The 27,781-nt window shown below is 41.8% G+C and overlaps 1 protein-coding gene and 1 pseudogene across 1 annotated transcript; both read left to right on the top strand.

The window, feature by feature from the left end:
• Positions 1-2,261: 2,261 nt before the first annotated feature.
• Positions 2,262-4,899, top strand: LOC139572470 (cell adhesion molecule CEACAM20-like). The gene is made up of 6 exons (XM_071395215.1): positions 2,262-2,370; positions 2,637-2,957; positions 3,115-3,390; positions 3,588-3,836; positions 4,199-4,318; positions 4,572-4,899. Exons 1-5 carry the CDS (start codon positions 2,325-2,327, stop codon positions 4,273-4,275), a joined length of 969 nt encoding a protein of 322 aa, XP_071251316.1. The 5' UTR covers positions 2,262-2,324; the 3' UTR covers positions 4,276-4,318; positions 4,572-4,899.
• A 2,853-nt stretch (positions 4,900-7,752) lies between these two features.
• LOC139572567 (cell adhesion molecule CEACAM6-like) lies at positions 7,753-20,529 on the top strand (annotated as a pseudogene).
• Positions 20,530-27,781: the final 7,252 nt, after the last annotated feature.

The raw sequence follows: 27,781 nt of genomic DNA, 5'->3' as shown, positions 1-27,781 counted from the left end.
ATCAGGACAATGACCCTAAGCACACAGCCAAGACAATGCAGGATTGGCTTCGAGACAAGTTTCTGAATGTCCTTGAGTGGCCTAGCCAGTTTTTTACTTTTAGTCAATTTGCAAAAATGTCTAAAAACTTTGCTTTGTCATTATGGGGTATTGTGTGTAGATTTATGAGGGAAATAAACATTTTATACATTTTAGAATAAGACTAACGTAACAAAATGTGGAAAAAGTCAATGGGTCTGAATACTTCCCGAATGCACTGTATGTACAATCACACGTGTTATAAAGGATACTTACAGTATGTACAATCGTGCATGTTACTTTTGAGTGACCACAAGAAAGGAGTTAAGCATTTAAGGTTAACTTTGTCATACAGTATCTAAGTTTTGTTTATTGTGTAAACAATTCTTAATCAGTTTCAATACTCTTTCAAGGGATCCTACCATCAACATTGTTTCCTGGTTTTTGGACATACTGACAAATTTTGCCCAAACCTAGCTGGTTTTCATGGTTGTCCTATAGAGAGAGACAAGTGTCTCCTAAATAAATCAGTGGAAGTTTTCTTGGTTGTTTGATGGTTTTCATTTGCTCCGTATTGTGTCACCTGACCTCTGACCCTGTGCATTACCACTAGTCAGTGTCTTTGATCCTCCTTGCATTGGAATGCATCACCTGACTGACCCTGCTCAAACACAACTCCCAAACAAAACCTTGTAAACCTGGTAAACAGACTACTTCTGTTGTATGATTCACTGATGTAGGTAAATCTTGACTGAAATGTGTTTAAAGGCCCAGTGCAGTCAAAAATTAGATTTTTATGTGTTTTATATACACAAAGTGTCCAAAACATGACATAGACTAACCAGGTGAATCCAGGTGAAAGCTATGACACCTTAGTGATGTCACTTGCTAAATCCACTTCAATCAGGGTAAATGAAGGGGAGGATTTTTAAGCCTTGAGACAACTGAGACATGGATTGTGTGTGTGTGCCATTCAGAGGGTGAATGGGCAAGACAAAAGACTTATGTGCCTTTGAACTGGGTATGGTAGTAGGTGCCAGGCGCACCGGTTTGAGTGTGAACTGCAATGCTGCTGGCTTTTTCACACTCAACAGTTTTCTGTGTGTTTCAAGAATGGTCCACCACCCAAAGGACATCCAGCCAACTTGACACAGCTGTGGGAATTATTGAAGTCAACATGGGCAAGCATCCCTATGGAACGCTTTCGATAACTTGTAGAGTCCATGCCCCAACGAATTGAGGCTGTTCTGAGGGCAAAAGGGGGTGCAACTCATTATTAGGAAGGTGTTCCAAATATTTAGTACACTCAGTGTATATTGCCACACTATGAGGTTGGAATAATACTGTGAAGTTGTGAAAATTATGATAATTCCCTTTTAGTGTAAGAGCTGTTTGAAAAGATCGCCTGAAATGTCAGCCTGTTTTGGTGGGATCGAGTTTTGGCCTGCCTGGTGACATCACTAGGCGGTAAATTAGTTAATAGACCAATAAAAAAGAGAGTTCCATATCTCTCTGCCAATAACAGCAAGTTTTCAGTTTTCCCCTCCCCTCTCAGACCACTCCCAGACAGTCCTGGCAAAATTCTTACTTGAGAAAGTACTCTTTGCCAAGAAGGAATTATTTTGTTTCTTTTCGATCATTTTATTTGAAACCATTAGAGTAAGGTACCTAATTGTTAGCCAGAAATGATTTGATATTGAGATAAAAATGACTGCATTGGACTTTTAACCTGTATCTAAATAAAGTATACTATTTCCATTATGTACCAAATATCCCATTTTAGGATTCTATCAAGTATCTTCTTGATATTCAACACCTCTACTCTTTGATCATTATATCAATAGTTAGTAGACAGTGCACTGCAATAAGAAACAGCAGGGTTCATTTAATCTAGTTCCGTTTTAGGCTTTATTGAGTTAATTCAATTGTTGAAGCCTCCATTGATCATTTAGATAGACCATAGCCAATAGGAAGCAGAATGAATCATCAATGGGATAGGCTACTGTCTCAATGGTAAATGGTACAGATAAAGACCTAAAGAGGAAGTCTCTACAAAGCTATTGTTTGTTATTTTCCACTCATCAACATGACCTCCAATAACCTCTTAGAGTGGAAATGCCCTGAGGGCATTGTAATGTGTGTACACAGCTATATCATACAGCTAGTTTCTGTTCTGTATCACTGAGTGGGGGGCCGGGCCTTGTCTTCAGAGGGGACACGCGGAGGGGTATAAGAATATAAAAGGAGTAGGGACATGGTCTGGTCAACACTACAGGTACTTCCATTAGACAGAGCCATCCTTCACCATGGACTATACACTTTTCACAGCAGCCATTGTGTTTCTAACATCAGGTATGCCTATTGCTACAATTAACATGCAGAACATAATGGGTTTTGAAGGGTGTTATTCAAATATGTTACTTGCTGAAACTATTTAACTTGCCATATCTATACTGGACTTAGAAATAAAAACGTGTTTTGGGGTATTTCACAAGCAAGGTTTTTACATAAGCCCATTTCCTTAATATATTTTTATTTATTTTTATATTTCAATGTATTGTTTTTATTTTCATGTATTGTTACGTCTTATGTGTACATAACTACATTTCCTTCCCCAGGTCTGTGTGTAGGTCAGAGTGTGTTACCGCCAGGACCATTGACTGGAGCCATAGGAGGGAGAGTGAAGTTCACCACAACCCTCAATCCACCAGCCAAACCTTTTGTCTCAGTGAGCTGGACCTTCAACAGGGTCAACATCATCACCTCCACTACAGTCAACATAACTAATGCTGACCACAAAGACCGGATCAGTCTGGACAGAACCACTGGCTCTCTAGAGCTGTGGAACCTGGGCCTGAGGGACCAAGGAGAATACAGAGTCAGCATCATACCAGACGGGGCTCTGGAGCTACAAGGAGCTACCACTCTGGATGTCTATGGTGGGCCACAGTTCTATTCTTGGCAGTCACATCACCGTATCTTAGACTCACCAAGGCATTTTTTCAGCTATGAATATGAAAATTGTATACATTAAGACAGATTATTCAAATGTACTGTACCTGTCTTACTCTCCCCATACTGTTAACCTCTTTACAGTGTTGCTATCTGCTGCCACCATCAATAACCCCCCAGCCACCCTGATAGCTGGCATAAGCTCCACCAACCTGACTTGTGAGGCTGCTGGCAACATCAGCTGCATACAGTGGATCAAAGATGGCCTCCCTCTGTGTCCCAGCAACAATATCACCTTCTCTGTAGACAACAGAACAGTCCATCTCAGTCCTGTTCAGCACATTGACAACGGAGAGTATGACTGTTTAGTCAGCAACCCTGTCAGCAACCGGACAGCATCCCACAACCTGACTGTCAACTGTGAGTACTGCTTACTAGATCCTAATTCCAGGAGTGATTGTGATTGTGCTTGGCAACCTTGTGTCAATTACCAACTCACTGGATGTTGCTGTTGGGAAAAAAAATGCTTGCCTTTGCTTTTCAGTAGTGTATAGACCCACGGAATAAGTATTTTGTTTATTTAGCATTGATCATTATTTTATTTGACCATGTTGCAGTTGGACCTCAGAACATATCAATAGATGGACCATCAGCAGCATCAACAGGATACAGGGTAACTCTGAGCTGTTCGGCTGACTCTATCCCTACTGCTACATTCACCTGGATGTTCAACAGGACAGAGACGGGTGTTAACAACACCCTGTACGTCATAGAGAGGATGGAGGCGCTACACATTGGGAACTACACCTGCACTGCCACCAATAACATCACCGGACTGAAAGACTCCGTGGTCCACAAGCTGAGAGGTTAGTTACAGCTTGATGTTGCAGTTAGGATTCATGAAAAAATTAAGTGTATCCAAGATTAAGTACATAACACATACAGTATAAGTTAACAAAATAAATGTATTGTGTAAAGTAAGACATCTAGAACTTTGTGACTTGGCATTGTACCTTTACTTTGTATCCATATTCTGAGCCTGAATAATAAGTTGCAAACCTGATATTTTAGTCACTCTAATTTGTGTAAATACAAAGGGTTAATTCGTGCCTTACACTGCTCTGGAATTTCATTCGAATTGCTGGATAAGGTTTATCCCTGAGATCACTGAACTGACCTGACGTAGCTTCATACCAGAGCAGGTGATATGACTTGTTCCCCTCTACAGCCTCCTCTGCTGCCCCCATTGGGTCATTTGCTTTGATGGTGACCAGTGTCCTGGCGGTGGGACTGCTGCAACTGTAGATGTCTGAAAGGAGAGAGAGGGACAAGAAGGGGCTGATGAAGGGTGAGGATGAATGTGATCATAAATATGATGAGTATGTTTAAATGTTTTAATGTTTAAATATAATTTTTTATTATGATAAGTCTTTGAATACAGAATTTTATGATATTATTATGTAATAATATTTTCATGAATTTATTGATAGTGAATAATGATTCTATAATAATAGCATATTTGTTGTTGTTGATCTAATAATGGCCATGATTTTGTGTTGGTTACTCTGTGTAAAACATATTTGTTGTAAATATTTCTGTAGATTTGTCAACCCCAGAGCCTCTTTGCTGATGAAGGACAATCTTGATTTTGGAATCTTCTGGGCAAGAGGATATTGTATAGAATCAAACCTGTCGTTAGTTTTAATATGTAGAGATGTACTTTAGCCTGTCAAACTGCAATATTACCTGGGCTTTATATGAAATATTATGATTATATATATACAGTATATATAAATGAATCAAAGCAATCCATGGTACATGTCATGAAAGATTCCTGTACACAGAGCAAAAACATAAATGCAACATGTTAAGTGTTGGTGCCATGTTTCATGAGCTGAAATAAAACATCCCAGCAATTTTCCAGATGCACAAAAAGCTTATTTCTCTATTTTTTTTGCACATTTGTTTACATCCCTGTTAGTGAGCATTTCTCGTTTGCCAAGATAATCCATCCACCTGGCAGGTGTGGCATATCAAGAAGCTGATTTAACAGCACGACCATTACAAATCAAATCAAACTATATTTGTCACGTGTCAAATACAACACGTAACACTTACCTTGAAATGATTACTTACAAGCCCTTAATCAACAAAGCAGTTCAAGAAAGAGTTAAGAAAATATTTACCAAATAAACTAAAGTAAAAAATTAAAAGTAACACAAGTAAGTCACAATGACGAGGCTATATGCAGGGGGTACCGGTACCGATTCAATGTGCGGGGATACAGGTTAGTCGAGGTCATTTGTACAAGTAGGTAGGGGTAAAGTGAATATGCATAGATAATAAACAGCGAGTAGCAGCAGTGTAAAAAAGGGGGGGGGGGGGGGGGGGGGGGCAGGGTCAATGTAAATAGTCCAGGTGGCCACTTGATTAGCTGTTCAGCAGTCTTATGGCTTGGGGGTAGAAGCTGTTAAGGAGCCTTTTGGTCCTAGTCTTGGCGCTCCGGGTGCAGCTTGTGCTGGGGACAATAAAAGGCCACTCTAATGTGCAGTTTTTTCACACAACACAATGCCATTTGTAATTGTAGTTATTATGGATCCCCATTAGCTGCTGCTGCTACTGGGGTCCGACAAAATTAAAGCAGTTATAAACACTTTTTGCAACACATTGTGTTCCCTCAGGCCACTACTCTACTATCACATATCTACAATACAAAAACCCATGTGTACATGTTTATAGTGCTTATGTTATCATGTGCGTGTATGCATGTGTCTGTGCCTATGTTTGTGTTACTTCACAGTCCCCGCTGTTCCATAAGGTGTATTTTTACCTGCTTTTTAAATCTGATTCTACTGCTTGCGTCAGTTACCTGATGTGGAATAGAGTTCCATGTAGTCATTGCTCTATGTAGTACTGTGTGCCTCCCATAGTCTGTTCTGGACTTGGGGACTGTAAAGAGACCTCTGGTGGCATGTCTTGTGGGGTATGCATGGGTGTTCGAGCTGTGTGCTAGTATTTTAAAGAGACAGCTCAGTACCTTCAGCATGTCAACATCTCTTACAAAAACAAGTAATGATGAAGTCAATCTCTCTTCCACTTCGAGCCATGAGAGATTGACATGCATGTAGTTAATGATAGCTCGCCATGTACTTTTAGAGGGCCAGCCGTGCTGCCCTGTTCTGAGCCAACTGCAATTATCCCAAGTCCCTCTTTGTGGCAACTGACCACACGACTGAACAGTAGTCCAGGTGCAACAAATCCAGGGCCTGTAGGACCTGCCTTGTTGATAGTGTTGTTAATCAAATAAAATCAAAGTTTGTTACGTGCGCCGAATACAACAGGTTTAGAACTTACAGTGAAATGCTTACTTACAGGCTCTAACCAATAGTGCAAAAAAGGTGTTAGGTAAGTAAAGAAATAAAACAACAGTAAAAAGACAGGCTATATACAGTAGCGAGGCTATAAAAGTAGCGAGGCTACATACAGACACCGGTTAATCAGGCTGATTGAGGTCGTATGTACATGTAGATATGGTTAAAGTGACTATGCATATATGATGAACAGAGAGTAGCAGTAGCGTAAAAGAGGGGTTGGCGGGTGGAGGGTGGTGGGACACAATGCTGATAGCCCGGTTAACCAATGCACGGGAGCACTGGTTGGTCGGCCCAATTGAGGTAGTATGTACAAGAATGTATAGTTAAAGCATATATGCATATATGATAATGCATATATGATAAACGCAGCAGCGTAAAAAGAGGGGTTGGGGGGGCACACAATGTAAATAGTCTGGGTAGCCATTTGATTACCTGTTCAGGAGTCTTATGGCCTGGGGGTAAAAACTGTTGAGAAGCCTTTTTGTCCTAGACGTGGCATTCCGGTACCGCTTGCCATGCGATAGTAGAGAGAACAGTCTATGACTGGGGTGGCTGGGGTCTTTGACAATTTTTAGGGCTTTCCTCTGACACTGCCTGCTGTAGAGGTCCTGGATGGCAGGCAGCTTAGCCCCAGTGATGTACTGGGCCGTACGCACTACCCTCTGTAGTGCCTTGCAGTCAGAGGCCGAGCAATTTTTCCCACAATTTTTTTTTTAACCTTTATTTAACTACTTACTTATCTTGCCAATGAAAAATGTATTAACGTAGTTGACAATATCAGTGGGTTTTGTGATGAGCCATCTGATTCAATGAATGAAGGAGCCGAGTTGGCTTTTTTTGGGTCATTGATAAGTCATTGTTTCAACGCAGCCTTGAAATGCAAGGACAGAGTCCAGGAGCCAAGATGGTTTGGATGGACTCCTGTAGAGAATCTTCTGTTTCCAGAAGGTGTCAACGTTATCTATAAAAGTGACTCCAGCAGAGCAACAGTAATCTTTTAGCCAGATGTGTAATGCCAGGAGCCTGTTGAAGCTATTAGTTCTTTAAAAATCTATTTTCAGATGTTCCGAGCTAGCCCTCCTGATGTCGTTTGACCCCACGTGAACTAAGACAGTGTCAGCTCCCGGCATCTGTTGTAGAGCAGTCGGAAGCAGCCTTATGATGTCCCGTACTCGTACTCCTGGCCATACATGTCTCAAGTTGAGGGAGCGTGCAATTGGCATGCTGACTGCAGTAACATCCACCAGAGCTGTTGCCAGAGAACCTAATATTAATTTCTCTACCATAAGCCGGTTTAGAGAATTTGGCAGTATGTCCAAGAGGCCTCACAACCGCAGACCATGTACAACCATGCCAGCCCAGGACCAAACTGTCTCATCTGCGTGTTCGTTGTCCTCACCAGGGTACCATGACAAGACTGCAGTTTGGCGTTGTAACCTGCTTCAGTGGGCAAATGCTCACTGTCGATGGCCACTGGCGAAGTGTGCCCTTCACAGATGAATCCTGGTTTCAACTGTTCCGGGCAGATGGCAGACAGTGTGTATGGCGTCGTGTGGGCGAGTGGTTTGCTGATGTCAACGTTGTGAACAGAGTGCCCCATGGTGGCAGTGGGGTTATGGTATGGGCAGGCAAAAGATACAGACAAACACAATTGCATTTTATCGATCGTAATTTGAATGCATAGAGATACCGTGACAAGATCCAGAGGCCCATTGTCGTGTCATTCATCCACCGCATGTTCCAGTTCCCGCCAATGCCCAGCAAATTCATACAGCCATTGAAGAGAAGTGGGAAAACATTCCACAGGCACAATAAACAGCCTGATCAACTCTACATGTAATGAACGCAATGGGAGACCGAATTGGTTTCGAACGCAGGTTATTTATTTGTAAAGGACCACAGGGGCAGGCAGGTAGCTGGGTCCAGGGGTAGGCAGAAGGTCATACACAGAGGGTCCAAAAAGGCAACAGTACAGGCAGGGAAAAGGCTAGTAACGTTGTCCGGAAGATCAGGCAATAGGTTGATAACAGGAAATCCGATCTGCTAAAATACAGACAGGGAATAGGCAAAAAGGCATCGTTAGTGAGGCAGGCAAAAACTATCATACATAGGAGGATTCCATTACAGGACACCCAGCACTTCAACTAAAAGGGTGTCACAAAACAAACAATACCTCACAATGACAGGGTGCAAAGAACTGAACTAAATAGTGTGTGATAATGACATACAGGTGTGTGAACAGGTGATCAGAATTCAGGTGATTAGGATCTGGAATGTGAGCTGCGTTCAGGGGATCTATGTGTTTATGTGTTTGAGAGTGTGAGTTAGAAGCAACGTTACATCACGCTGCATGAGGCAAATGGTGGTCACACCAGATACTGACTGGTTTTCTGATCCACGCCCCTACTTTTCTTTTTAAAGGTTTCTGTGACCAACAGATGCATATCTGTATTCCCAATCATGTTAAATCTATAGATTACAGCCTAATTTATTTATTTAAATTGACTGATTTCCTTATATGAACTGAAACTCAGTAAAATCTTTGTTTGTTGCATGTTATATTTCTATTTTTGTTCAGTGTATTTATAATAAAGGGAAATGTTACCAAAAACGTAACATTGTCTAACAAATGTGAGTAATTGGCTAATTGAGGGTGTGGCTGTCCAGGTAAAGACTGAATAAAGTTATAAGAGCCACAACTTGTTTGTAGTTCAAGTTCATGTTTGGGTTGACAACTAAACTAGAGCTTGTTTATTGGATTAATTAAAAGCTGTAGTTTTGGTCCTCATCCTTGTGCCCTAACTTCATTCCCGATCATGGTCCACAGCAAGGCCCAATCCTGAATGGCGAATCACATTCATGAATGACGATGTTAGGAAACGGTGTGTGTTTATCTGCCATGCAGATCATTATCCAGTTTACCGAACTCCTGTCCTTCATGTACAGTAAACCATGAATATCTGTATCAAAATAACATTACAGGGCCATTACCTGAACCAATACAAAGGTCACTGCAATGTGGCTTATGCTAAATGGGGAACTTCCTTGTCACCTTGTCACCGGAACTTCCTTGTCACCTCAGCCTATTCTATAGCATCATACTGTGAGTGTACTAGAAGCACTCTCTAAATCTGGAACAGAACAAAGTATTCCAACAGCAATGGAAACTGCAGTAGCCATCTCTCTCACTCTGTGAAACGCAGATATATTAGGTAAAGCAGATATATTCTTTATCTCTTTAAACCTCGTTGTTACCCTCCTTGTAATTGCACGTAGCCCTAACTGCACAATAACTACACTCGTTGCTCATTTCATACAGCTACAGTTTCCTTTCATTGAAATTAAATTATTGTACTATAGATTACTGTGTACAGTAGAGTACAGTAATTACACTCTGATTACCAAAGTAGGGGAGAAAACTCTCTGTCACTGATCATGCCTTATTCAGTTGATTTATTAATGTATTTGTCAGACACCACGTGAAATTAGTAAAATGTTGATTCCACGTCCTATTCTCCTGTGTTTGAACTACAAATGTTGGCTACACCCTTTTTGTGCAAGACAGTCTGTCTGTGTTGTGTGTACGTATAGCTAGCTATGTCTGACTATTAGTAGTGTGTGATTGTTACTGGGCCTGTTCTCTGAGTCTGTCATTTAGAGCGGTCCTGGATGATGGAACGTTTTAGTGTACAGTGTGTACCTACATGTACAGTATGTTGTCTGAGCCCATGCTCTCTGCCGCCCTGTATTCCCTCCAGGTCTCTGTGGGTGTGTTACAATAAGGCCCTGTGAATGGAGCAGAAGGAGGGACAGTGATGTTCATCACAAATCTAAATCCACCAACCGATCGTTCAAAACAATATCCTGGAGGGTTGGTGGAGTCAGTATTATAACCTCTACCGGGGATGACTCTATAGGGTCTGGATACGGAGACAGGATCACTCTGAACAAAACTACTGGATCTCTGGAACTCAGGAATCTGAGCCTGGCTGACAGAGGAGAATACAGAGTGGCTATAACAACAGCTACAGCAGAAACAATCAACTGAACTGGTTGTGTATGGTAAGTCCAAGTGCCACGACAAAGAGAGTTAAAGCTCAAATCCTTAAATGAAACAATAACAAAGTGGTTGTGTTGCTTCAGTTTTGGTAAAAAGCTGAGATATGGGCCTGGTGAAATGGAACAATTCTCAAATTCATAGACAGAGCCATGGATTCAAGGACTAACCATCCATGATATCAACATTATAGTTTACATTTATATATATACAAACATTGGACTAAAACAAGCTTATATTTTTGGGTTATGATGGGATATAACTGTTGAACTAAGATTATGAGGCACATACATCAATTCAACGTAATTTCAGGTGCTAACAACATTAATTCAACCAGTGTGCCCAGTGGGAAGTTACATTCAATAATCAATGGGTATATGTCATCAATTTAGAAGTCAGAAAATGTATGTGGCAATAAGGATTCTAGCTTTAAGAGTTTAGTTACAATGAGGAAAGTTTGAAATAGATATTCACTTGACCTTATCAACATCAAAACCATAAAAATCATCATCATTGTGGTGTATTTGATATTCCTCAGTCTTTGGCTATATCGTCTTGTTTTACAGAGAATGTATCTGATGCCAACATCACAGGACCACCAAACCATCTGTTTGCAGATTGGAGATCCGCCACCTTAACCTGTGAGGCTGCTGGTAACATCACTACTATACAATGGATGAAGGAAGGTCAGCCTCCGTCTGCTGGTGGCAACAAATTATTCTCATTGGAAAACAGGAAAGTATCCATCAATCCTGTGAAAAGACATGACAGCGGAGAATATGTGTGTAAACTCACCAACCCTGCCAGCTCTGCTACTGCCTCCTATAATGTAATAGTGAACTGTGAGTAAAGGTCTACAACTAATATAATACTCTATGGGTTGGATTCTCAGACACAGATTAAGCCTAGTCCTGAACTAACAAGCACGCTTCCAAGTATTTTAAATCCAGGACTAGGCTTAAAGCTGCAATATGTAACTTCTTGGGCGAATCGACCAAATTCACATAGAAGCGTGAGTTATAGATCTGTCATTCTCATTAAAAACAAGTCTAAGAAGCCGTAGATCTGTTCTATGTGCGCTATTTCTATGTTTCCAGTTTTTAAATTCCATTTTTGCATCTTTTACTTTCGGTTTTGTACACCAGTTTAAAACTGATGAAAATACTATATTTTTGGTTGTGGAAAAGATATTTAAAAGTGATTTAGAAGGTTCAATGATTGTCTACACAATGCTTGCTTGTTTTGTCACATAAACTGAAACTATTTGAATTTTAGCAACCAGGAAATGGCGGAGCGATTTCTGCATAGTGTACCTTTAATCTGTGTCTGGGAAAACTGCCCTATGAGATATTACACTCATAATGCCCAGTTCTTAGAGCCCACTTTTTTCCTGGTCAGGTCATGTGGTCAGGAAGAATTCTTGGCCATCATCATAGGATCGTAATTTGACTACTGTGTTGCAGGATAATTTTCCTGCTTAGCAGGAAATTTAAAAAGTGTAGTGTATTGAGGTTTTAACTTCTTGAGAATACAGGGGGTGCTATTTTCCCATTAGCATAATTTGCTCTACAGATTAAACTGCCTCTTATTCAATTATTGCTCTTACTATATGCATATAAATAATACCATTGGAAAGAAAACAATCTCTAGTTTCTAAAACCGTTTCAATTTTGTCTCTGAGTGATACAGAAGTCATTTGACAGCACTTTCCATGACCAAGAAGAAAAAAGCAAGATGTGTATGCCAGCTTCAACGCTCTGCCTATATATGGTCGTGCCCCCTATGACCCGAAACACACCTCATTGGCCTTCCTCTGGGTGTCAAGAGGACGTCAGAGGAAAAATATCTTGTTTATCTGGGACTGACGTGAAATGAGAGCTAATTCTTTGGCGTGACCGACAACTTCCGGTTGTCTAAATCGTGCGACTTATAGCTGCGATTGTCTTCTTTTGTGCGGCCATTATGGATGAAAACTATCTCCGTCTCGAAGTTTGTTTGATACATGTGACCAGATCATCGTAATGTATGTTTTTTCAATATAGTTTAATCAGATTATTTGAATTTTTTCGGGAGTTTTGTGGTGTTCCGTTGTCTGAATTTATTTACGTTTGAGAGATCCGTGCCACTCGACCGGTACCTGTGCTAAATGGAGTGGGCAAGGAACAATTCTGAACGGAACCAACGACTCATCTTGACAAAGGACACTTTGATCAACATTCTGATGAAAGATCAGCCATAGTAAGACCCAATTTACGATGTTATATCATATCTGTTGTGCATGTGAACTGGCCGTGGGCGCCTAGCCGAATCTGCCTGGTATAGCTATGCTAATTTAGCGCTACATTTTGTTTTCGTTATAAAACATTTCATAAATCTGAAATATTGTTTGGATTCACCAGATGTTGGGCTTTCAATATCTGTACGCTGTGTATTTTTCTGAAATGTTTTAAGATGAGTAATTTGTTATATGACGTTGGTCTCTGTAATTGTTCTGGCTGGGTCAGCACTATTTCAGATTGCAGCTGCAATGTAGAACTGTGATTTATACCTGAAAAATGCAAATTTTTCCCCAAAAAAACTATGCTATACCATAAATATGTTATCAGACTGTCATCTTATGAAGTTGTTTCTTGGTTAGTGGCTATATATATTTTTATTTAGTCGAATTAGTGATAGCTACTGACGCAGGAAATATCGTGTCCTTTGCTAACGTGGTTAGCTAATAGATTTACATATTGTGTCTTCCCTGTAAAACATTTTAAAAATCTGAAATGGTGGCTTTATTCACAAGACCTGTATCTTTCATCTGGTGTCTTAGACTTGTGATTTAATGATATTTAGATGCTACAAGTTACTTGTGACGCTATGCTAGCTATGCTACTCAGTGGGGTGGGGGGTGCTACCGGATCAGAGTTGGTGACTCGTGAGAAGTTTTAAAAGGTTTCTGAAGTTTGTAGTTTCTATTTTGAAAATTCAGACTTGTTTTTCCTTACGAAGAATTTAGCAACTCCTACGAAGATGTCCATTCGGTAGAGATACTCTCAATGATCGGCTATGAAAAGCCAACTGACATTTACTCCTGAGGTGCTGACCTGTTGCACCCTACAACTACTGTGATTATTATTATTTGACCCTGCTGGTCATCTATGAACATTTGAACATCTTGACCATGTTCTGTTATAATATCCACCCGGCACAGCCGGACTGGCCACCCCTCATAGCCTTGTTCCTCTCTAGGTTTCTTCCTAGGTTCTGGCCTTTCTAGGGAGTTTTTCCTAGCCACCGTGCTTCTACACCTGCATTGCTTGTTGTTTGGGGTTTTAGGCTGGGTTTCTGCCCAGCACTTTGTGACATCAGCTGATGTAAGAAGGGTTTTATAAATTCATTTGATTGATTGATTGAAATTTGATTGAATTATAAAACAATAAATAATTGATCATTTTCCTGCTGTAGCATACTGGCTCAAATTAAGATCCTACATCTGTACATGTTGTGTTTACTAATACAGTCTGAGGGTCTTCTGCTCATGGGCTTACATGAGCAGAAGACCCAATACCAGATTCCAATACCATCCTGTGCCAACACATCGCTGAGGGGGGAGTCATTCACCCTCATTTCCTGCTCTGTTCAGTCTGTACCGCCTGCTACGTTCACCTGGTTGTTCAATGGGCAAAGGACAGGTGTTCATGAAGCTGGATACATCATAAGGAGCGTCAGCTACAACAACAGCGGGGACTACAGATGTGATGCTAGGAATGATCTCACTGAAAACGTTGTCTCTATGGGCCACAGTCTGTTAGTTAAAGGTACTGGTCTCTGATACATTCACCATTAGATGTAGACCATCAAAGCTAACTAATGGCAAAAACGATCAACATCACATCAGCATCAGTTCTATAGGTTGTGTTTTGTTTATTGATTGAGTTCCTGTGTTGGTGCACTGCAGCTAAAACCCCTCCACCCCTGAGCCCAGCGGGAGCAGCAGGTATAGCAGTCGCTGTGATGTCGGTAGTGGTTGCTGTGACTCTTGGTCTCTATTTCGGTATAACTCATCATCGGTGAGTCTATGAAACCAATGTGGTTGGTTTCGCCAATAAGTCATTTTTCTTCTGGTGTAACAAAAAATGAAAACCATTGATTTCAATAGAAAACATTTCTTCCATCAGTTATGGGGAAATAACAATACTATAATATTTTGCAGACCATTTTGGCAGTAAATGTAATTGTTTTCTGTATGTTGTTTAGGAACAAGAAAGGGACCAACGAAGAGAAAGGTAAAATAAAACATTGTAATTGTAGTCTAGTACACGTTTATCAATTACTGTATGGAGATATCATTCATACATGCACTGAGATGAGAGTAGAGAGCCTTTCTGTGCTGTAGCTGCTGACCACAGTTGTCCTTTATCATCCGTGATGTCCATCAGATACAGACGCACTGAGCAGATCGTCCCAGACAGAGGATATGTCCATGTCCAGCCCTGACAAAGGACGTGAGGGGCACGAACTGACTACCCAAATCCGGGACAGAACCCATGATCACAAGCAACCACAACCAGGCACCAGCCATACTATAGCCACCAGCCATACTATAGCCACCAGCCATACTATAGCCACCAGCGATGCACCAGGAACCAAAGGTCAGAGAGAGGTTTGCGTATACAGTTTAGCAAACATTTGCAAGCTGACAACAATCTGTCTTGTTATCAACTTCATCAGCTGCTATTTTGTTTATCTCTCTCTCCACCCACCACATGCCCATACAGCTTCTGCAGGTGTACACAAGTATGAGTACGTAGGAAATAAGAAAACGAGCTCCAACCTCTCTCTCTCTCTCTCTCTCTCTCTCTCTCTCTCTCTCTCTCTCTCTCTCTCTCTCTCTCTCTCTCTCTCTCTCTCTCTCTCTCTCTCTCTCTCTCTCTCTCTCTCTCTCTCTCTCTCTCTCTCTCTCTCTCTCTCTCTCTCTCTCTCTCTCTCTCTCTCTCTCTCTCTCTCTCTCTCTCTCTCTCTCTCTCTCTCTCTCTCTCTCTCTCTCTCTCTCTCTCTCTCTCTCTCTCTCTCTCTCTCTCTCTCTCTCTCTCTCTCTCTCTCTCTCTCTCTCTCTCTCTCTCTCTCTCTCTCTCTCTCTCTCTCTCTCTCTCTCACACTCACACTCACACTCACACTCACACTCACACTCACACTCACACTCACACTCATATATATATATACTACATATCTTCAGTTGGCTCTGGACTTCACCCATCAAGTTTTACACCCTAATCAAGTAAACATGGACAAAAAAAATGTGCATCCTGTAGCTCTAACTTCAAAAGGTTTTGGGACGCTGTAAAGTCCATAGAGAACAAGAGCACCTCCTCCCAGCTGCCCACTGCACTGAGGCTAGGTAACACTGTCACCATCGGACAAATCCACGATAATCAAGAATTTCAATAAACATTTCTCTACGGCTGGCCATGCTTTCCTCCTGGCTACCCCAACCCAGGCCAACAGCTCTGCACCCCCCGCAGCTACTCACCTAAGCCTCCCAGCTTCTCCTTCATCCAAATCCAGATAGCAGATGTTCTGAAAGAGCTGCAAAACATGGACCCGTACAAATCAGCTGGGCTAGACAATCTGGACCCTCTCTTCTAAAATTATCCGCCGTCATTGTTTCAACCCCTATTACCAGTCTGTTCAACCTCTCTTTCGTATCGTCTGAGATCCCCAAAGATTGGAAAGCTGCCGCGGTCATTCCCCTCTTCAAAGGGGGTGACACTCTAGACCCAAACTGTTATAGACCTATATCCATCCTGCCCTGCCTTTCTAAAATCTTCGAAAGCCAAGTTAATAAACAGATCACTGACCATTTTGAATCCCATCGTACTTTCTCCGCTGTGCAATCCGGTTTCTGAACTGGTCACAGGGGCACCTCAGCCACGCTCAAGGTACTAAACGATATCATAACCGCCAATGATAAAAGATTGTACTGTGCAGCCTGGCCAAGATTGTACTCATCAACGTGGCCAAGGCTTTCGACTCTGTCAATCACCACATTCTTATCGGCAGACTCAACAGCCTTGGTTTCTCAAATGACTGCCTCGCCTGGTTCACCAACTACTTCTCAGACAGAGTTCAGTGTGTCAAATCGGAGGGCCTGTTGTCCGGACCTCTGGCAGTCTCTATGGTGGTGCCACAGGGTTCAATTCTCGGGCCGACTTTTTCTCTGTATATATCAATAATGTTACTCTTGCTGCGGGTGATTCCCTGATCCACCTCTACGCAGACGACACCATTCTGTATACATCTGGCCCTTCTTTGGACACTGTGTTAACAAACCTCCAAACGAGATTCAATGTCATACAACACTCCTTCTGTGGCCTGCTCTTAAATGCTAGTAAAACTAAATGCATGCTTTTCAACTGTTCGCTGCCCGCACCCGCCCGCCTGACTAGCATCACTACTTTGGACGGTTCTGACTTAGAATATGTGGACAACTACAAATACCTAGGTCTGGCTAGACTGTAAACCAGACTCATATTAAACATCTCCAATCCAAAATCAAATCTAGAATCAGCTTTCTATTTCGCAACAAAGCCTCCTTCACTCACGCCGCCAAACTTACCCTGGTAAAACTGACTATCCTACCGATCCTCGATTTCGGCGATGTCATCTACAAAATAGCTTCCAATACTCTACTCAGCAAACTGGATGCAGTCTATTACAGTGCCATCCGTTTTGTTACTAAAACACCTTATACCACCCACCACTGCGACCTGTATGCTCTAATCGGCTGGCCCTCGCTACATATTCGTCGCCAGACCCAATGGCTCCAGGTCATCTATAAGTCTATGCTAGGTAAAGCTCCACCTTATCTCAGTTCACTGGTCACGATAACAACACCCACCCGTAGCACACGTTCCAGCAGGTATATCTCACTGATCATCCCCAAAGCCACCTCATTTGGCCGCCTTTCCTTCCAGTTCTCTGCTGCCAGTGACTGGAACGAATTGCAAAAATCGCTGAAGTTGGAGACTTTTATTTCCCTCACCAACTTTAAACATCAACTATCTGAGCAGCTAACTGATCGCTGCAGCTGTACATAGTCCATCTGTAAATTGCCCACCCAATCTACCTACCTCATCCCCATACTGTTTTTATTTTATTTACTTTTCTGCTCTTTTGCACACCTGTATCTCTACTTGCACATCATCATCTGCTCATTTATCACTCCAGTGTTAATCTGCTAAATTGAAATTATTCACTCCTATGGCCTATTTATTGCCTACCTCCTTATGCCTTTTGCACACACTGTATATAGACTTTCTTTTTTCTACTGTGTCATTGACTTGTTTATTGTGTTATTGGCTTGTTTATTGTTTACTCCATGTGTAACTCTGTGTTGTTGTCGGTGTCACACTGCTTTGCTTTATCTTGGCCAGGTCGCAGTTGTAAATGAGAACTTGTTCTCAACTAGCCTACCTGGTTAAATTAAGGTGAAATAAAAATTAAATAAAAAAACACTTGTATTTCTACTTGCACATCATCATCTGCACATCTATCACTCCAGTGTTAATTTGCTAAATTGTAATTACTTGCTACTATGGCCTATTTATTGCCTTACCTCCTCACGCCATTTGCACACACTGTATATAGACTTTCTTTTTTTTCTATTGTGTTATTGACTGTACGCTTGTTTATTCCATGTGTAACTCTGTGTTGTTGTTTGTGTTGCACTGCTTTGCTTTATCTTGGCCAGGTCGCAGTTGTAAATGAGAACTTGTTCTCAACTAGCCTACCTGGTTAAAAAAAGTTGAAATATATATATTTTTTAATGTAGGTACATACAATTGTCATATCGGTTGAAAGCTTAAATTCTTGTTAATCTAACTGCACTGTCCAATTACAGTAGCTATTACAGCGAAAACATGCCATGCGATTGTTTGAGGACGGCGCCCCACATCAAAATATTTTTCCACCGGCACAGGTTTCATAAATTCATAAATAGCGATTTAAATATTCACTTGCTTTTTGAAAATCTTCCTCTGATTTGTCATCCAAAGGGTCCCAGCTATAACATGTAGTGTTGTTTTGTTAGATAAAATCCTTCTTCATATCCCAAAAAGTCAGTTTAGTTGGCGCCATCGATTTGAGTAATCCACTCGTTCAACATGCAGAGAAAGAATCCGAATATCTACCCTTAAACTTTGTTTCAACAAGTCAAAATACATTTCTCTGTACTCCTCAAATACCCTAAAATGTAATCAAACTATAATATTTCTTACGGAAAGAAGTATGTTCAATAGGAAACCGTTTTTTTAGCAGGTGCGTCCTGTCTTCATCACGCATGCAAACACAAATTTCCAAGACTGTGTCCCTGTACTAAAACTGATATTTCTTATTCGTTTTGGATGTTACAAGCCTGAAACCTTAAATATTGACTGCTGGCACCCTGTGGATGCCATAGGAATTGCATCATGGGAGCTAGAATTGAGTATGCCCTTATACTTGCCATTGTAAGAGCATGGTCTCTCAAAACAGAAATTCTGGTTGGTTATTCTTTTGGATTTTCTCCTACCGTATCTATTGTGTGATATTCTCCTACATTATTTTAACATTTCTACAAACTTCAAAGTGTTTTTTTTCCAATGGTACCAATTATATGCATATCCTGGCTTCAGGGCCTGAGCAACAGGCAGTTTACTTTGGGTATGTCATTCAGGGGAAATCGAGAAAAAAGGGGCCTAGCCCTAAAAAGTTTTTAAAGGAAAAAGTTTCTTCCTGTTCGCGGTAAGTTATTTTCGGTCGTAAGAGACAGTAGCAGAAACATTATGTACACAATAAGTAAAAAAACAAGTTACATAAAACACAAAAAAAATTGCACAATTGGTTGGGAGAATGTAAAACGTCAGCCATGTTCTTTGGCGCCATCTTTGTGAAGCCTGCTATGCTAAATGAATGCAGATTTTCTAGTTCTGCTCTATTTATGCACATGTGCAAACACTTATAGGGCAAACAGTTACCAGATTTATCTGTATCTTCTTCCTGCTGGCCCTGTCATGCATCTTATTCCTGTTCAGCAATATCAACATTCTGGTCTCTCCTATCATTGCTATGCAGACGACACACAATTAATCTTCTCCTTTCCCCCTTCTGATAACCAGGTGGCGAATCGCATCTCTGCATGTCTGGCAGACATATCAGTGTAGATGACGGATCACCACCTCAAGCTGAACCTCGGCAAGACGGAGCTGCTCCTCCTCCCGGGGAAGGACTGCCCGTTCCATGATCTCGCCATCACGGTTGACAACTCCATTGTGTCCTCCTCCCAGAGTGCTAAGAACCTTGGCGTGATCCTGGACAACACCCTGTTGTTCTCAACTAACATCAAGGCGGTGACCCGTTCCTGTAGGTTCCTGTAGGTTCATGCTCTACAACATTCGCAGAGTACGACCCTGCCTCACACAGGAAGCGGCGCAGGTCCTAATCCAGGCACTTGTCATCTCCCGTCTGGATTACTGCAACTCGCTGTTGGCTGGGCTCCCTGCCTGTGCCATTAAACCCCTACAACTCATCCAGAACGCCGCAGCCCGTCTGGTGTTCAACCTTCCCAAGTTCTCTCACGTCACCCCGCTCCTCCGCTCTCTCCACTGGCTTCCAGTTGAAGCTCGCATCCGCTACAAGACCATGGTGCTTGCCTACGGAGCTGTGAGGGGAATGGCACCTCCGTACCTTCAGGCTCTGATCAGGCCCTACACCCAAACAAGGGCACTGCGTTCATCCACCTCTGGCCTGCTCGCCTCCCTACCTCTGAGGAAGTACAGTTCCCGCTCAGCCCAGTCAAAACTGTTCGCTGCTCTGCTCTAAATGTAAATGTAAATGTGGAGGTAGGGTAAATCCATCTGCACTCAAAACAAGTTACAGGTCAAACATGATTCATTTCTCACATGGCTTCAATCACAATTTACCTCCTTTACCACCCTCTCCCCCTCACATGGGAGCTACACTGGGGCTTGGCGAAACTCTAGGTTTTTAGCTGCTACACTGGACACAGATTTTGTTTTTACGCCAGCGTGAGCAGAGCGCAAGCCACTTTACCAAATGTTCTCTGGTGTGACCCATGTGTCATTCTTGAAAACAGAAAAATAGCGTCATTTTACAATGAACAGCGCTAGCCTCTCACGGAGTAATGCTGCTTACGTCCAGGTATAATTTAAATTGATTTGAGCGTAGCACTTTCTGCAAAATGTATGCTTCCAGGGTTGGAGGACCACCTTTTTTTGTTTATTTTCCTTTATACTAAATGGATTATTACTAAACTCTCTAAGTTTCCCCCAAGTTTTCACCATTGTGCAGGTAGCTCAGTGGTTAGAGCATTTGGCCAGTAATTCAAATGTTGGTGGATTGAATCCCTGAGCTGACAAGGTACATATCTGTTCTGCCCCTGAACAAGGAAGATATATTAAAGATCAACTTTAATATTGTGGGTTCTAGAACTCTTGTGTTAATATGGTAACACATCTAGTATAAACTGAACAAAAATATAAATGCAACAATTACCAAGATTTTACAGTTCATATGAGGAAACAAGTCAATTGAAATAAATGCATTAGGCCCTAATCTATGGATTTCACATGGGAATACAGATAACAGATATGCATATGTTGGTCACAGATACTGTACCTTAAAAAAAATGGGCCGGTATTTCTGTGCCTTCAAATTGCCATCAATAAAATGCAGTTGTGTTTGTTAACCATAGCTTATGCCTGCCCATACAATAACCCCACAGCCACCATGGGGCTCTCTGTTCACAACGTTGACATAAGCAAACCGCTCGCCCATGCGCTGGGTCTGCGGTTTTGAGCCTGGTTGGACGTACTGACAAATTCTCTAAAATGACATTGGAGGCTGCTTATTGTAGAGAAATTAACATTAAATTCTCTGTCAACCGCTCAGGTGGAAATTCCTGCAGTCAGCATGCCAATTGCACGCACCCTCAACTTGAGACATCTGTGACATTGTGTTTGCCAAAACTGCATATTTTTAGTGGCCTTTTTAGGTGCACCTGTGTAATGATCATGCTGTTTAATCAGCTTCTTGATATGCCATACTTGTCAGGTGGATGGATTATCTTGGCAAATGAGAAATGCTCACTAACAGGGATGTAAGCAAATGTGTGTACCAAATTTGAGAGAAACAAGCTTTTTGTGCATATTGAACATTTCTGGGATCTTTTATTTCAGCTCATGAAAGATAGGACCAACACTTTACATGTTGGGTTTATATTTTTGTTCTGTGTAATAGTCAAATCATAGTGTAAAAGCAGGTGAGCTGGTTCTACTATTTTTTCTGTTGCAATTTTGTGGTGGTGTCACGATCGTCTATGGGTGAGAGAGAGGACCAAGGCGCAGCGTGTGCAAAATACATTCTCCTTTATTTAGAGAAAGGAAAAAACACGAAACGAACACTGATAACAAACTAAACAAAAACAACCGTGAAGCTAACGACGTAGGTGCATACACAAGCAACAAACGTTCAACATAGACAATTACCCACAAAACCCCAATGCCTATGACTGCCTTAAATATGGCTCTCAATCAGAGACAATGAACCACAGCTGCCTCTAATTGAGAACCAATCTAGGCAGCCATAGACATACAAACACCTAGACAAGACACTGACCCATATACCATACAAAACCCCTAGACAATACAAAAACACATACATTCCCCATGTCACCCCCTGACCTAACTAAAATAATCAAGAAAACAAAGAATACTAAGGCCAGGGCGTGACAGGTGGGAAACTGAGTGTGTTAAGAATACAGCAACACATCAACCCTGTTAGCCATGGATGGATGGATGGGCTGGAAATGTTGTAAGTTCCAATGTTTTGTTAAGCTTGCATTCAAATGCCCCTCCCGGTTGCACACAACAAGCTTCCATTACCCCTTTCACAAGAGAAGTTTGGCTGATTGTAATAGGAAGTTGTCATACCCTGTTACGGTCAACTCTGTTACTTTAATTGTCACCTTTTTAAAGTTATTTTTCTTAATTTAAGCTCTGGAGATGTTTGATTATAACATTTAATGTGCTTTTAATGAAATAAATAGGGGCTTTATTCAATCTGTAAAGATATTGCACTAGAAATGTAAATGTAGTTTTTCAATTGAGACAAAAGTCGCTCTGGATAAGAGCGTCTGCTAAATGACTTAAATGTAAAAATGTAAATGTAAACATATACAGCGCTGACACTGGATGCAGTCTCCACTAAAGTGGGAACATTTCCTTTAAATTTCAATCACTCTGTAAAGCTGAACTTCTGTGATTCGGATTGAATAGAGCCTATATTCTTTAAAAAAATTATACTACCAAAAAGGCACTATTTATGGAACGACCTAGCTAAGAGGGATAACGCACAAACAAATAGGTGCTCTGCCTGAAACTCAGAAACATACAATAAAAGACAGACTTTCTGTAACGGTCGTTCTCCTCCTCTTCGTCTGAAGAGGAGGAGTAGGGATTGGACCAAAGCGCAGCGTGAAATGTTGACATAATGATTTATTTAAACAAACGACGAAACACGAAATAACACTTGATAATTAACAAAATAACAAACGACGTAGACTGACCTAAAACATGTGAACTTACATATAACGAAGAACGCACAAACAGGTACAGACTACAAACAAACGATACAGTCCCGTGTGGTAACATATACGGACCCAGGAGACAACCACCCACAACAAACAATGTGAAACAACCTACCTATATATGGTTCTCAATCAGAGGAAAACGTCAAACACCTGCCTCTGATTGAGAGCCATACAAGGTCAATTAACACTGACACTTAACATAGAACAAACAACACAGACTGCCCACCCAGCTCACGTCCTGACCCACTAAACACAACTATACAAAAGGAAAACAAGGTCAGGAACGTGACACTTTCATATACACAAGTGTACACGCACAGACACAAACAGAAGTGCACACGTACAGGCTCACGCATCTACACAGACGCACACATCGGAACATTTTAACACAGGTACAGACAATACATCATACCAGCTTGGACAGTTTTAATGTTTTTTTATTCCAAATGAGTGTGTGACTCTATAGGCTTTAACACTAGCTGGTTGCTATGGAGAGGACATACCCGTCACCCCTCACCTATATCAACCCGCCCCATGGAGATACATGGCCCAAATGTATGTGGACACCTGCTCGTCAAATATCTCATTCCCAGAGCATGGACATTAATATGGAGTTGGTCCCGCCCTTTGCTGCTATACCAGCCTCCACTCTTCTGGGAAGGCTGTCCACTAGATGTTGGAACATTCCTTCCCAAGTTGGAAGCACATAATCATCTAGAATGTCATGCCGTATGCTGTAGTGTTAAGATTCCCCTTCACTGGAACTAAGGAGCCTAGACCGAATCATGAAACACAGCCTCAGATCATTATTCCTCCTCCACCAAACTTTACAGTTGGGTCCGGTAGCGTTCTTTTGGCATCCGACAAACCCAGATTTGTCCGTCGGACTGCCAGATGGTGAAGCGTGAATCATCACGCCATAAAACGCGTTTCCACTGCTCCAGAGTCCAATGGCGGCAAGCTTTACACCACTCCAGCCGACACTTGGCATTGTGCATGGTGATCTTAGGCTTGTGTGTGGCTGCTCGGCCATGGAAACTAATTTCATGAAACTCCCGACGAACAGTTCTTGTGCTGACGTTGCTTCCAGAGGCAGTTTGGAACTCGGTAGTGAGTGTTGCAACCGAGGACAGACAGTTAAGAAATGATCTTGCGTTGCAAAAATATTAGAATAACTGGCAAACTCTCAGCTAAGAACTTTTTTAACGTCAAATTATTTTATTGTGTACCAGCCTGGTTTTAGACCTGGACATACAGTAGCACTGTTTCAGCAGCTACGATTGTCTTAAATTATATATTCAATTGCTTAGATCATAGGAATCACTGTGCTGCCATATTTATAGACCTATCCAAGGCCTTTGACACTGTCAACCATTCCCTACTCGTCTTGCAAGTGGTTTGGGAACCATCTGTCAGACAGGACACTACGTGCTTTCTGATGGTGTCAAGTTACCTTAATATTACTGAAGGTGTCCCAAAAGGGTAGATTTTGGGACCAGTCCTCGTTACTACTGATATAAATTATTTAAAAAACCTGTAACATTAATCTGCAGTTATGTATGCTTTCGCCCCTATGGCTGACCAGGCTATGTTGGAGCTGCAATCTGATTTTGTCATCTTGCAGAAAGTTCTTGTTGATTTAAAAATTGGTAGTTTAATGTCTAATTCTCGTAGAAATATTTCAGATGGCTTACACATTTATGCATTGAATGGTTCTTTCATCGAGCAGGTTCCCGCCTATAAATATCTGGGCTTTTGAATTGACAATAATTAGACGTTTAAAAAACATACGGATGAGCGAGTTAAGAAGCTGAGATTTAAACTAGGCTTATTTTAAAGAAATACTATAGACCATGCCTCTCCCTAAACAGAAGGAAGCAGATTGTACAATCAACCATGGTGACACCATTTATCGGAACGCAGCAGCCACTACTCTTAAACCTTTGGATGCGTCTACCATAGCACCCTTCACTTTATCACTTTGCTTACTGCTCCCAGATGACACAATCTCTATTGCAATCAACACTGCCCTTTCCACCTGGACAAAAGGAACACCTACGTGAGAATGCTATTCATTGACTACAGCTCAGCGTTCAACACAATAGTGCCCTCAATGCGCATCACTAAGCTAAGGACCACGGGACTAAACACCTCCCTCTGTAACTGGATCCAATCCAGGTGGTAAGGTTATGCAATCCTCATTCTCATCAGCGGGGCTGTAGTGGAGCAGGTTGAGAGCTTCAAGCTTCTACATCACCAACAAACTATCATGGTCCAAACACACCAAGACAGCCGTGAAGAGGGCACGACAACGCCTATTCCCCCTCAAGAGACATGGGTATGGGTCCTCAGATCCTCACAATTCTACAGCTGCACCATCTAGAGCAGGGGTGTCAAAGTCAAATGGACGGAGGGCCAAATAAAAAATTTAGCTACAAGCCGAGGGCCGGACTGTTCGAATGTTCATTGAAAAATTTTTAAATGACGCATATAGTCTAGTGAACCTAATTGAACCTACTGAAAACCTAACAAATATATTCCAATATGATCAGATAAATAAAGCAATATTTTCTTATGGCTCTGTCAGTAATCTTTAATTTTCAACAGACACAAAAGACAAATTTCCTTTATATAAAAATCCCCATAACATGAACATTAAATGAAAGAAACCGGTATTCAAGGCACCATCAGTAGCCTATATTTTCTATTTTAGCAAAAGTGGGCTAAATTTACTTCAAAGAAAAAAACAATAATAGCAATTTTCTATCATCCACTCAACTGAAATATTTTTAAAATATAATTGGATTGAAATACAATAAAATAAAGTGCAAAAATCTATTAATCAAAAACAACACTTTGTTTAAGGACATGCAGTGAAAACAAATATTAAACTTTAACTTTTAAACTTGAACTGAGTAAAAACTCTAAATATGTGATTGCACAGTAATGTTCACTTGTTTGAGGTTGAGGGTGATACTTGGTGGTGTCCCATCTTTTCCACAAGTTCATCAATGTTCGGGGTAAGGCTCTGAGCTGAGGAAATCCTCAGAATTGAGTGGAGGTGTTCAGCAGTAAGTCGACTTCTGTGTGATGTTTTGTTCAGGTTCATCAAAGAAAAGAGTTGTTCACACAGGTATGTGCTGCCAAACATAGACAACGTTTGAGCAGCCTGGATGCGCAGCTGGGGCATTGTGTCGGGGAGGAAACGGGCGAACTCCGCAGCACCCACTGCCGCATATTTTGCCCTCAGTGCATCATTGCATTGGAGGTCAATCAACTCCATTTGGAGGTTTGGTGGTGAGCTTTCCACGTCAACAGCAAATGGGTTACCGAGCAGTTCCAACCTGCTTTTTTGTGCTTCAAAGTCAGCAAATCGGCGTCGAAAGTCAGCGGCAAGCATACCTATTTTATCAGCCAACTGTGCGCTCGGGAACGCACTGGTAGAGAGCTTCTCTTTCATGGTCTGGCAGCTGGGAAAGTGGCTCAAATTTTCTTTCCGCATCTGCGTCTCCCACAGAGTCAGTTTGGTTTTAAATGCCTTCACTGTACTGTACATATCAGAGATGACATGATCCCGACCCTGCAGCTGCAAGTTCATTGCATTCAGATGACTCGTAATGTCACACAGAAAAGCCATTTCACACAGAAACATTTCGTCTCGGAGTTGTGTTGTGTCTTTCCCTTTGCTGTCCAAGAACAGACAAATCTCCTCACGAAGCTCGAAACATCTTTGAAGCAGCTGGGAAAGTGCCTTTTTTCTGGGCAAACTTCGTCACAAACTTTAATCATGCAGTTTTTGATGAAATCCCCCTCCGTAAATGGCCGGGCTGATTTAGCGATCTCTTCTGCCAAAATAAAACTGGCCTTGACAGCAGCCTGGCCTTGTGATTTGGCTTTTTTGAACAGAGCCTGTCGAGATTTGAGGCCTCGTTTTAATTCCTCTGCCTTTTGTAGCCTTTGTTCCATGTCCATATTCTTGTTTTTGTCCGCGTGTTTCGTTTCATAATGTCGTCTCAGATTATACTCTTTCAGTACCGCCACACTTTCTCCACACAGAAGACACACAGGTTTTCCAGCTACCTCCGTGAACATATACTCCGACTCCCACCTTGTTTGAAACCCCCGGTTCTCAGTGTCCACCTTCCGTTTTGCCATTTTTGATGGGTATCTGAAAGTTAATTTTACTGTGATGCTGACGACTGCTGTGCCAATAAATATTGAAATGAAGCAGCCTACTGCTCGGTGCGTCACCGTTGCATTGTGGGAAATGTAGTATTGGTGCGTGTAAAAGATCTGCGGGCTGCCGGCTTGCTGCGGTCTGCGGGCCGGTTCTAATAATAAATCAAGATCATCCCAGGGGCCGTAAAAAACCTTCTCGCGGGCCGGATGTGGCCCGCGGGCCTTGACTCTGACATATGTGATCTAGAGCATCCTGACTGGTTGCATCACCGCCTGGTATGGCAACTGCTCGGCCTCCAACCGCAAGGCGCTACAGAGGGTAGTGCGTACAGCCCAGTACATCACTGGAGCCAAGCTTCCTGCCATCCGGGACATCTATACCAGGCAGTGTCAGAGGAAGGCCCTAATAATTGCCAAAGACTCCAGCCACCCTAGTCATAGACTGTTCTCTCTGCTACCGCACGGCAAGCAGTACCGATGCACCAAGTCTGAAACCAAGGGGACCATGAACAGCTTTTACCCCCAAGCTGTAAGACTGCTAAATAGTTAGTAAACCAAATAGCTACA

Source organism: Salvelinus alpinus, chromosome 4, assembly GCF_045679555.1.
Source record: "Salvelinus alpinus chromosome 4, SLU_Salpinus.1, whole genome shotgun sequence".
In the NCBI taxonomy this organism is placed as follows: domain Eukaryota; kingdom Metazoa; phylum Chordata; class Actinopteri; order Salmoniformes; family Salmonidae; genus Salvelinus; species Salvelinus alpinus.
This window is presented reverse-complemented; position numbering and strand designations above follow the sequence as displayed.